General features: G+C 51.3%; 1 protein-coding gene across 4 annotated transcripts in view; it reads right to left on the minus strand.

The window, feature by feature from the left end:
• Positions 1-12,078, minus strand: part of ARAP1 (ArfGAP with RhoGAP domain, ankyrin repeat and PH domain 1) — an 82,437-nt gene extending 70,359 nt beyond the window's left edge. For all 4 annotated transcript variants that reach the window (XM_063306024.1, XM_063306021.1, XM_063306020.1 and 1 more), the window contains exon 1: positions 11,321-12,078. In XM_063306024.1, coding sequence (XP_063162094.1) covers positions 11,321-12,021 — 701 coding nt within the window. In that variant the 5' untranslated portion in view covers positions 12,022-12,078. The remainder of the gene's footprint in view (positions 1-11,320) is intronic.
• Positions 12,079-12,305: the final 227 nt, after the last annotated feature.

The following is a 12,305-nucleotide window of genomic DNA, read 5'->3' on the forward strand; positions in this document are numbered from 1 at the left end:
TCATCATTTTCTACCTTCCCAGCCAGCTTCCAGCAAGCAAAATCAATGGGGAACTCCATGATTCACTTAACAACCACATGCTTCGTTTAACGACTGCAATGATTTGCTTAATGGCCACCACAAACAAGGTCATAAAACCAGGTAGGTTTCACTTAATGACCACTTTGCTTAGCAACCAAAATTCTGGTCCCAATTGTGGTTGTTAAGCGAGGACTACCTGTACCCAAATCAAGGAACCACCACGGAGAAAACCACACCCCACCAACACTGGCAGGGCAAGCTGCTGTATATAAGCAGGGAGCAAACGCCACACTCACCAGCACTGGTGATTTTATTTATTTATCTATTTGTTTTTCTATCCCGCCTTTATTATTGTTATAAATAACTCAAGGCGGGGAACATGCCTAACACTCCTTCCTCCTCCTCTTTTCCCCACAACCGCCACCCTGTGAGGTGGGTTGCGCTAAGCGAAGAGAGCGCGACTGGCCCACGGGCACCCAACCGGCTTTCGTGCCCAAGGCGGCACCAGTCTGCCAGCAAACAGCCAAGCTCAGAGCGCACCAAGGACCCCCCCGTCGTTGTCAAGGCAGCCCTCTCCGCTTTGGGGCAGCAGAACACGGTGCGCCATGCACGACTCCCCAGGCGCAACTGCGGACAGTCTCAAGGCCCCCACAGTGGGGCACAATCGCAGAAGCCAGAACCAGGCCCACGCCACTCAGCAAGAACCAGGAGTCAAGTGTGGAAATCTTGGAATCTCTGGCCCTTCCTGAAGGCGGAGTCGCTCCAAGCGCTTTGAATCACTTCTTTCGGCAACCCAGGCTGAGCTGCCGCCGATGAGGTGCACCATAACCAACTCCCCCGTTTTCCCCCAGTCGCTCAGACAGACGCCCTCCAGGCGGAGCCGGAAAGGGCCCTGGAGAGCAGGGGGCCCGGGCCCGACTCTGGCAAGGGGGTGACCGTGCCTAAAACCCCAGCAGAGGCCAGATGGTGAGTGGCGGCACCCTGGACCACTCCCTCCCTCTGAATCTTACCAGGAGCAACGACGCAATCACAGGGGCTGGAGGGACGGGGGGACAGGGGGGCACCCCAGCTCGTAAGCCCGTATTTGGGGTGATGCTGCCGCCCAGTCCTGAAGAGGCCGAGGTGCACCCCGTCATCCGATGACAGCCAGAGATGCTACGGAGCTCCGGAGGAATAAGAATTTTTCCACGCTGGCCCCGGTGAACAGGGAGGCCAATGCGGGGATCCCTGGTTGCCATGGAAAATGTCCCTAACTGCAGAGGGTAAGGAAGATGACCCTGAGGGAGACACGCAAGATCTGCTACTAGGTCAACGAGGGTAAAACTATTTTAATTCCCCAACAGACAGACAGCATTCAGAAGCGGCTACAACAGACATGTCCCTAATTCACAGACGTTTAAGGCGGAGGCACAGCACAGTCCGACTTGCACAATCCTGTTACGGGTAGTCCACCACTTATGACCATTCGTTCAGCGACCATTCAAAGTTACGACAGCACTGAAAAAAGTTACTTGTGACTGGTCCTCACAGTTACAACCTTTCCAACGTCCCTGCAGTGATGTGATCAAAATTCAGGTGCTTGGCATGTATTTGTGACAGCTGCAGCATCCCAGGGTCACATGATCACCGTTCGCGACCTTCCCAGCCAGCTTCCAAACAGCGAAGTCAATGGGGGAAGCCAGATTTGCTTGACAACGGCAGTGATTCGCTTGAAGACCATGACAAAAAGGTCGTAAAATTGGGTGTGACTCACTTAATGACCGCTTAGTGATGGAAGTTTCGGTCCCAATTGTTGTCATAAGTCAAGGACCATCTGTATTAAAGCCAATCTGAATAAAAGTAGTTTTAGCCTTCCTGTGGGTGGATTTCTTGGTTTGGTCTTCTTAGTGGGACTGACACTAATTCACTGGCACCCATAAGGGTAGACCTATCATCCCCAGCCTGATGCCCTCTAGACTTGATGAATTACCATTCCCCCACTCTCTACATTCGCCAGAAAGGTGTTTCCTTCGCCTTTCTTACATTTGCACGATAATCTCACTAGATTCTCTCTAAAGCACGCATGGAAAACACGTTCCTTTTTATTTCACTCTTGAGCAGACTCATGAATACAGCCTGCGTTTTGGTGTTACATCATGACATGCCAGCAGGTGGCAGCACCTGCCTGATTCTATCTGGGCTTGGAAGCTAAGCAGGGACAGGGCCGGTTAGAACTTGGATGGGAGATATAAGGAATACCAAGCTATAGGTGGAGTTGGGAAACCATCCCAGAAGAATGCCACATGCCATACACCAAAATCTGTATTTATCCTACTATCAGACCCAGATCTGTAATAAATCATCTCCCTATTCCTGGTGTTTGTTTGGTGATGTGCCACCAAGTCAGTGTGACACTTAGTGACCACAGAAATAGATTTTCTCCAGGAGGATCCGTCCCCAGCCTGGCCCTTCAGGCCTCCCAGCAGTGCCCGCACCGCCACTGTGACTGAGTCCCTCCCCCTTGCTGCTGGTCGCCCTCTTCTTCCCTTCCACCTTTCCTAGCCTTATGGACTACTCAAGACAGCTGGATCTCTGCATCACGTGTCCGAAATAGGATAATTTGAGCCTGGTCACTTGTGCCTTGAGTGAGAACTCTGGATTTATTTGTTCGATAAAACCTTAAAAAATGCTCCCTGCTTATTTCACTCACAACCCCTTCCAAAATAAGATGCAAAAGTCTGGAACTCAGCTCCTGGCAACTTCAGGGTCATGTTCATGTCATTTTCTGCTTTCTTTTGGGATGTGTTTCTGACTTTGCCTCCAAGCCGCCATCCCTGGGATCCCCTGGTGGTCTCCCATCCAAGTGCTGGCTTGGATTGCCCCTGCTTAGCATTCCAGGATGAGTTCCTTCCATCCTGAACAATGAAGCCAACTACTTTTTTATGCCTTCTACGGCTCTGCTAAAATCACTGGACAGTCAGAGGAGGAAATCCGGGAGTTGTAATCCCAACCCACTGGAACGGTGCCAACGGGGGGAGTGAACGGACAGGCATCCCCCCCCGCCCCATTCACTCACTCTGTGCACCTCAGCCACAACGACAGCCAAGTCCCAGACACGAAACAAACGCCTCCGTGCGAGCATTTGTGCAACAGCCAGGAGTGGGGGATGGGGGATGGAGGGGACCCCCACCCATCCCATCACTAAAAAAAGATGGGCAACTCAACCACCCAGTCCTCAAGATGAAGGGGCCGGAGAGACAGTTGAAAGAAGGGGGCCTCTGGCCCCCCCGAGCCCCGAAACGAAAGCTCAGATGGTCCACAAAACAAGCCATGTCTACACTGAATCAGGGATTGTCGGAGGAGAGGGACGTTAGCCCGTGGCAGGAAAAAAAGCAGGAGGCGGCTGGTGGCCCTTTTTCCGACGAACCAAATTTATTCAAAGGCATCAGCTTTCGTGAGCTACAGATCCCTTCATCCGATGCATGGAGGGGCTAAACTGATGGAGGATTTAAATAGGGATGGCGGGGGGGGGGGAAGATAGGCTGGCTAGGCAGACGCAGGATCCACGTAAGACAGATTCTAAGCACCTTATTCCTTAACAACTGTACGGTATCCAAAACCTATTGTGTATGTTCAGGCCTTCTGAGATGGCCTGGAACCTTCGGAGATATGTGAGTTCAGCACTCAGGAAGGGTGCCTGATTCAAGGCACCACTGTTGGGGTAGGCGGGCATCCAGAACCACGTTCATCCAGAACCCTTCGTCCAGATGCCACTGTTTGATGGTAACAAGAGTTGCTCGTTGAGGCTAGAAGATCTCTGAGACCTAAGTCAGGGTTCATGGTCTGCAGTTTCCGATTCTCTGCCCACGCGCGGTGATTGGTGCCGATCTTCCCTTTTTATGCATCCTGACCCACGTTACCGCGGAGCTCTTCCAGAGAGGACAAGGCAGGAAACCATCCGTTCTGCAACGTGACTTCTCCTTTGCACCGTTTGAGGGAGACTACATGAAGCACGCAGGGCTGTGGAAGCCCTGGAGGACCGTTCCGCATTTTCTCTCCTCATCTTTAATAAAGCTTAATTTACAATTAAGGCTTGTTCTATTGTTTTGACTCCCACAGTGGGGGCAGCTTTCCCCCCAGCCCAAGCCTCCAGCACATACTCCAGTTGCAAGAGGGGGCACCATGGTTTTTAGTTCCTTTTTATCATGCTGGGATTTCTGTGGTCTGTTGGGGCAGGTTGTGGGATCTTCTGTCCCACTCAAGGGATTAAGGACAAGTGTACTCCCTTCACTGTCTGGCACTACAAAGCCCCTGTGCCAAGGCAGGCAGGCAGGCAGGCAGGGGATGTAAACACCAGAGGACTTCAGGGAGAGGGTGGAGACCCTTCACCTCGCACCCTACAGGCCCAGCCCTGGCCATTACAGCGAGAAGGTACGAAGCCACCCTTCACCTGGAGAGGTGAACGTAGCTGGAGATCCAGGTCAAAGGAGGATGTGTTTGTCCTCCAATGGATTCCTAGTGATTTGGAGATACTGGAAAATGCAGAGTTCAGCTCAGGTGCTCAACTGGGCAAACAAAGATTTCCCCACGGCCCACAGTGCTCGCCCTGGGAAGATGGGCCATTCCTCCAAAGCAAAGCAGGACCGAGGGCTGCTCCATCGAGCCAACTTCCACCAGGACAGCCCGATTCACAAAGGATCACAAGAACCTTTCCCCACAGCCCAAAAGGGTTGGCTTCCATTGTGAAGCATGTTGAGACATGAGACCCTCGGGGGGCTCCAGTGGAAAAGGGTCTTTGGCAAATTCTCTAGGAAATTCCAAGGCCAGAGCAACCTCCCTTGGGAAGTCCAGGTGGGACTAAAGGGCTGGACCAGGAGGAGATGACTCAGACCGAAGGTGATGAAACCAGGTGCTCCACCAGCTCTGATCTTACTCCAGCTAAAATCACCCCCTCCTTCACTCCCAGGAATCACACCTGGACTTGGCTACGAATCCAAGCAGACATTGAAGAATCCTTCCATCTTCCCATCTTCTCCTTACCCCAAAGAGAGATGAAACCTATCTAAGGAACCCACCTCTCCTCCACTCTATGCCTAGGGCCATCTAACAGCCTTTGCAGCCTGTTTTCATTTTTTCATATCACTGCCAAACATTTCCAAAAGGCTTAACTATTGGACAGCCAGCTGAACGCCAGCTGAATGAGCTTGCTCCCCAGCCTAGCCCTTTGCCCAGACCTCAGTTAGTTGCAAATTGGAGACCATAAAAGACCTGATCTGCACCTTGATCTCCCTTCCGTCTTGCACTGAGATGTCCACAGCCCACATCACCAGGAACGCCTAACACAAGATCTCCCCACCTGTTCACAAGGTGTACAGTGGTGCAGCAGAAAATTGCACACAGAACTCGGGCTTGGGAGAGTAAAGCTGCCCTCCCTCACCTCCGAACCCTTCCAGAATTTTTCACAACATAATAAAGAGTACATTACTTATTTGTTATTTTATTAGATTTAAAGAAAGCCCGACTCCAAGCAACTCTGGACGATTAATATTATTAAAAAATGGAGCGATAAAACAGAGAGACGGATGATATGCGTCCAATGGGGAAAAAAATAAGCCCTTCAGAACAACACAGCATCTTACAGGGGCTCACCAGCGACACTCCCCCAGAACAGCCACGTTTTCAGTGCCTACTAAAATATCCTCCCAAGCCACGAAGTTCCGTCCTACCATCTGCACGATACGCCACACCATTACTTAGGTTTAGAATTTCTTAAAATAGTATTTTATTTTGATTTATTTTAGGGTTTTTATTCTTAATTATTTTTAGATCCTCTCATACTTATTCCTTTTCTGATATTTACTGTTGTTACTAGATATGTTGATTGCATCCGTCCTTAGGGCTGTAATAAACTTGATTTGATTTGTGCCTCTTAGAACAACATCAAGGTGGGATCCATGTGGATCGCAATCAACGTGGTCAACCTCCTATTAGACACGAAACAGGCCATGTTCCCCGTCTTATCCAGGCAACTGAGGAGTTCCAAAAAAGACCAGGGCAGGAGGACTGCCAGCTTCATGACAAGCCCTGAAATGCCGCTCAAAGGACCAAAACTGCCTGCCGCTCTTTTCTGATAGGCCTTGAAACTCATTTGCAAAATTCACAAAGCTAAACCAAAGCTCTTCAGCAAAGGATCGTTACCTTGTCGTGGTGCTGGAGCTTGAGCACCTCAGTGATGCCATGAGCTAAACCGTGAAGGGCCACCCAAGGCGGGAAGGTCGTGACAGAGAGGTCAGACTAAATGCGATCCCTGGGGAAGGTAATGGCAACCCACCCCAGTATTCTTGCCATGAAAACTAAATGGATCAGCACAACCAGAGATATGTCGGTATACCATCGGAAGATGAGACCCCCAGGCCGGAAGATGGTCAAAATGCTACTGGGGAGGAACAGAGGATGAGCTCAACTAGCCCCAGACGTGATGACGCAGCTAGCTCAAAGCCGAAAGGACGGCTAGCGGCCGACGGTGCTGGTGGTGAACGGCAAATCCGATGTTCGAAGGATCAACACACCATTGGAACCTGGAATGTAAGATCTATGAGCCAGGGCAAACTGGATGTGGCTATTGGTGAGATGTCAAGATTAAAGATAGACATTTTGGACGTCAGTGAACTGAAATGGACTGGAATGGGCCACTTCACATCAAATGACCACCAGATCTACTACTGTGGACAAGAGGACCACAGAAGAAATGGAGTAGCCTTCGTAATTTAATAGTCAAGTGGCTAAAGCAGTGCTTGGATACAACCCAAAAAACGATAGAATGATCTCAATTCGAATTCAGGGCAAGCCATCTAACATCACAGTGATCCAAATATACGCCCCAACCACAGATGCTGAAGAAGCTGAAGTAGAGCAGTTCTATGAGGATCTGCAGCACCTACTGGACAACACGCCTAAAAGAGATGTTATTTTCATCACGGGAGACTGGAATGCTAAGTTGGGCAGTCAAATGACACCTGGAATTACAGTTAAGCATGGCCTGGGAGGACAAAACGAAGCAGGACATAGGCTGGTAGAATTTTGCCAAGACAACTCACTCTGCATAACAAACACTCTCTTCCAGCAACCTAAGAGGCGGCTTTATACATGGACTTCACCAGATGGACAACACCGAAACCAGATTGACTACATCCTTTGCAGCCGAAGGTGGCGGACATCTATACAGTCGGTAAAAACAAGACCTGGAGCTGACTGTAGTTCCGATCACGAACTTCTTCTTGCACAATTTAGGATCAGACTCAAGAGATTAGGGAAGACCCACAGATCAGCTAGATATGAGCTCACTGATATTCCTAAGGAATATGCAGTGGAGGTGAAGAACAGATTTAAGGGACTGGACTTAGTAGGTAGGGTCCCAGAAGAACTATGGACAGAAGTCCGCAACATTGTTCAAGAGGCGGCAACAAAATACATCCCAAAGAAAGAGAAAACCAAGAAGGCAAAATGGCTGTCTGCTGAGACACTAGAAGTAGCCCAAGAAAGAAGGAAAGCAAAAGGCAACAGTGATAGGGGGAGATATGCCCAATTAAATGCAAAATTCCAGAGGTTAGCCAGAAGAGATAAGGAATTATTTTTAAACAAGCAATGCACAGAAGTGGAAGAAGACAATAGAATAGGAAGGACAAGAGACCTCTTCCAGAAAATTAGAAACATCGGAGGTAAATTCCAGGCCAAAATGGGTATGATCAAAAACAAAGATGGCAAGGACCTAACAGAAGAAGAAGAGATCAAGAAAAGGTGGCAAGGATATACAGAAGACCTGTATAGGAAGGATAACAATATCGGGGATAGCTTTGACGGTGTGGTCAGTGAGCTAGAGCCAGACATCCTGAAGAGTGAGGTTGAGTGGGCCTTAAGAAGCATTGCTAATAACAAGGCAGCAGGAGATGACGGCATCCCAGCTGAACTGTTCGAAATCTTGCAAGATGATGCTGTCAAGGTAATGCATGCTATATGCCAGCAAATTTGGAAAACACAAGAATGGCCATCAGATTGGAAAAAATCAACTTATATCCCCATACCAAAAAAGGGAAACACTAAAGAATGTTCAAACTATTGAACAGTGGCACTCATTTCACATGCCAGTAAGGTAATGTTCAAGGTCCTGCAAGGTAGACTTCAGCAATTCATGGAGCGAGAATTGCCAGATGTACAAGCTGGGTTTAGAAAAGGCAGAGGAACTAGGGACCAAATTGCCAATATCCGCTGGATAATGGAAAAAGCCGGGGAGTTTCAGAAAAACATCTATTTCTGTTTTATTGACTATTCTAAAACCTTTGACTGTGTGGACCATAACAAATTGTGGCAAGTTCTTAGCGGTATGGGGATACCAAGTCATCTTGTCTGCCTCCTGAAGAATCTGTATAACGACCAAGTAGCAACAGTAAGAACAGACCACGGAACAACGGACTGGTTTAAGATTGGGAAAGGAGTACGGCAGGGCTGTCTACTCTCACCCTACCTATTCAACTTGTACGCAGAACACATCATGCAACATGCTGGGCTTGAGGAATCCAAGGCTGGAGTTAAAATCACTGGAAGAAACATTAAGAATCTCAGATATGCAGATGATACCACTTGGATGGCTGAAAGCGAAGAGGAACTGAGGAGCCTTATGATGAAGGTGAAAGAAGAAAGTGCAAACGCTGGCTTGCAGCCAAACCTCAAAAAAAAAAACAAGATTATGGCAACCAGCTTGATTGATAACTGGCAAATAGAGGGAGAAAACATAGAAGCAGTGAAAGACTTTGTATTTCTAGGTGCAAAGATTACTGCAGATGCTGACTGCAGTCAGGAAATCAGAAGACGCTTAATCCTTGGAAGAAGAGCAATGACCAATCTCGATAAAATAGTTAAGAGCAGAGACATCACACTGACAACAAAGGTCCGCATAGGTAAAGCAATGGTGTTCCCCGTAGTAACATATGGCTGCGAGAGCTGGACCATAAGGAAGGCTGAGCAAAGGAAGGTAGATGCTTTTGAACTGTGGTGTTGGAGGAAAACTCTGAGAGTGCCTTGGACTGCAAGAAGATCAAACCAGTCCATCCTCCAGGAAATAAAGCCAGACTGCTCACTTGATGGAACAATCTTAAAGGCAAAACTGAGGTACTTTGGCCACATAATGAGAAGACAGGACACCCTGGAGAAGGTGCTGATGCTGGGGAGAGTGGAGGGCAAAAGGAAGAGGGGCCAACCAAGGGCAAGGTGGGTGGATGACATTCTGGAGGTGACGGACTCGTCCCTGGGGGAGCTGGGGGTGTCGACGACCGACAGGAAGCTCTGGCGTGGGCTGGTCCGTGAAGCCACGAAGAGTCGGAAGCGACTGGACGAATAAACAACAACAAACCACAGCTGCCGCCACCCTCCCTGCCTTTCAGTTGGTGGTATCAGGCTCCACGCAGCTGGGTAAGAGCAAGGAAGCAGGAATTACAGGAATTTCAGGAAGGCCTCATCTCCTTAAGGCCTGCCCTGGGGCGGGCGCAGCATCGGAACCCGCAGGAGGAATTTCCAGCCCCTTTATGGGGGTCTCCTGAACGCTGAGCCTCTCGGGGGGCCTCGAAACGCTTCTTCCCGGCTTCCTCCCCACCCGGGCCGAGCTGCCATTTGTGAGGTCGGCTGGCAACAGACTCGACTCCCGCCCCTCGATCGGATCATTGTTATCCACTCTCCCTTCCTTCCCTTCTCCAGCTTCCCCAGAATCTCTTGCAGGAAGCTCTGGAAAGCTGTCTTAAACCAGTGCTTCCCAAACCTGGGCAAATTTCTCAAAATCAGGTGAAAGTGGTTGCTCTTTGGGGAACAACTCACGAGCCCATTGCCCAATCACAACAGGGACGTTTAAACCGACTTAAAGCGCTTCACCTACGTTGGTTAAAAAGGACTTTCGGAGAAGCGGCTTTGGGTAATGAAGGAAAAGGTTTGGGAAGCGCTGTTTAAAAGCCCTCCTTGGCTTCCTCCCTCAAAGCCCCCCCACTGGTCTGAAGTCCCAAGAGAGCATTTTTCCTCTCCCTTGTTAAGGACGTGGCAGACGCCTCCTGCAGGAAAAAGGGAAGTCACCTCCTTTTTGGCACTTGTGATCGGCTGCAGCACGGCAGCAGGTCCCCCAGCTGCTGAGGCGAGCCCCCTGGCCAGATGCTCCCCACTGACTGCCCTGTGCTGCTGTCCTGGGGCAGCTGAAAGGTCTCAGCGGCACCACTGTGTCCGAAGCCAGAAGGCAGGCAGGCAAACCACTCTTCGGCCAGTGCTCCTGCGCCCTCTGTGCACTTCTGGCGCACCGTCCTGAAAAGCTCTGAATCACCCAGAGCCCCTTCTTGCCATACAAGCTGCTTTTTTGGCCTCTGACTTCAAGGTCCTGCCCTTTTTCCTCACAAGGGCTGGCCGACCTTTCCCCCATCCTGTTACTACAACACAAGAAGGCGCATTCGTTCCAGAGAACAAGGAACTTCTGCAAATACTTCAGGCCGAGGAAAAGGGGGGTTTGCAAAGCTTGCCGTTGTGACAGCCGGGGTGGATCGAAGGTCAGGCCAAGGAGGAATAAGGAGCCAGAAGGACTGGCTGACGCACTTAGGTGACAAGTGACCGCCTCTTTTACCGGAAGAAGTCCAGGCACGGTCCAGACCGGCTACGGAAACCGTCGCAGAGGACATGGCTGGAGATCTCTCCTGGGGTCCCTGGATTCACTGCACCAGCTATGGAAGGCGCAGGCATCCTTCCAGGGCTCAGGGGCACCAACGCCATCACCCCCAGTCAGCATGGCGAATGGGATTGTGGGAGTCGAGGCCCTAAGCCCCTGGAAGCCCTGCCTCCGGGCGAGGCTGCCCGTCTTCAGCTGCCAGGCCAGGGCTCGCCAGCGCCCACAACATTCCCCAACCAGCCGCCCTCCGATCGTGCGGGGGGAGGATGGGGACGGCAAGGCTGCAGAGGGCGATTCGTCCCTCCCCAGCTTTCTTCCCCAAGACCGCAAGAGAACAATCATCCACAACTCCGCACAACAGCTGCACAGACAAGTTGCAAGTAAAAACCGTGGCATCTAGAAGATAAGCACAGACCTTGTGAACCACCTTGCACTGTACTACAATAATCAAGGTGTCACCTTTCTTTTTCTCACCTTCCGTGAGAAACCAAAGCCTATCTTGGGTGAATTCTTGTTGCTTAGAGACGTGAGGGGGAAGAGTCTCTCGTGGCACATGCGCCACGCACACTCCCACATTCCCACCGCTGCATCCCACGGGCATTTGGGCCCCTCTGCAAGCATCTGGCTTACCTCAGAGCTCCTTTTGGGTGTGCGACTCGGGGGGGCAAGGTGGGTGGGCGCACAGGAACTGGCGGGGCCTTCTGGGCAGAGGGCTTGCTTTCCAGCTGGTGGCGCTTGGCAGGCAGAGGGGGCAGGGGGGGGTTGGCCCCCTCCTCCGGAAAGGTGGGGCTGAGTCTCTTGCCAGCCGGCTGCGGAGAAGGGCAACGCAGAGCGAAAGGCGGATCCAGGCCAAAGTCCCCAGGAAGCTCTGGGAGAGAAGAGGAGAACTTCACCGGCGGGTGGCAGCTTGTCCTCGGAGGGATGGGGGGTGGAACAAGGGCAGGGCTGGCAGAGACTTCCAACTCCCTGTCTGGGGGGGACTCCTGGCCGCTTGGCACTGCCAAGTCACACCCAGCCTCCTGCTGTGACCCGGAAGCGGCTGCCCCCGAGCAAGAACGGAAGATGTTGCGCTTCATGGGGATCGGCCTCCTCGGGGGCAGCCGGGGGCCTTCCGTGGCGGACGGAGACTCCGCGAAGGCCTTCGCCAGCCCCAAGAGGATGCGCTTGCGATGGCCTGGCAGCAGGACCCCGAGGCGGGTAAGACCCTCGTCGGTCAGGCGCTGGCAATCCAGGAGCTGCCTCAGCTCGTTCTGCTCAAAGATCTTGACGTACTGGTCCAGGTGGAGACCTTGGAGCCACTCAGCCACAGGAACAGAAGGCCCTTCTGCCATGGCTCTGGAGGGGCTCGGGGACTTCCTGGCGAGCGGGTCAGACCATTCCTCTCACCTCTGCTGGCTCCCAGGGTCCACGGGGTCAGCCGTGCCTGCGGAAGGAAGCACAGCACTCTCATCAGTGGCCAAGCCTTGCACCGCCAACCCCGAAGGGCAGAACCCTAACAAAACCTAAACCCTCCAGGATCAGCTAAAGCAAGTTTTAAAACAGTCACATTCCGTTCTTTTAGAAAATAACCACAGAAAAATGCAACTAAAATCTGAGCAGAATATCGTATGGTTAA

This window comes from Candoia aspera, chromosome 5 (genome assembly GCF_035149785.1).
Source record: "Candoia aspera isolate rCanAsp1 chromosome 5, rCanAsp1.hap2, whole genome shotgun sequence".
NCBI classification, from domain to species: domain Eukaryota; kingdom Metazoa; phylum Chordata; class Lepidosauria; order Squamata; family Boidae; genus Candoia; species Candoia aspera.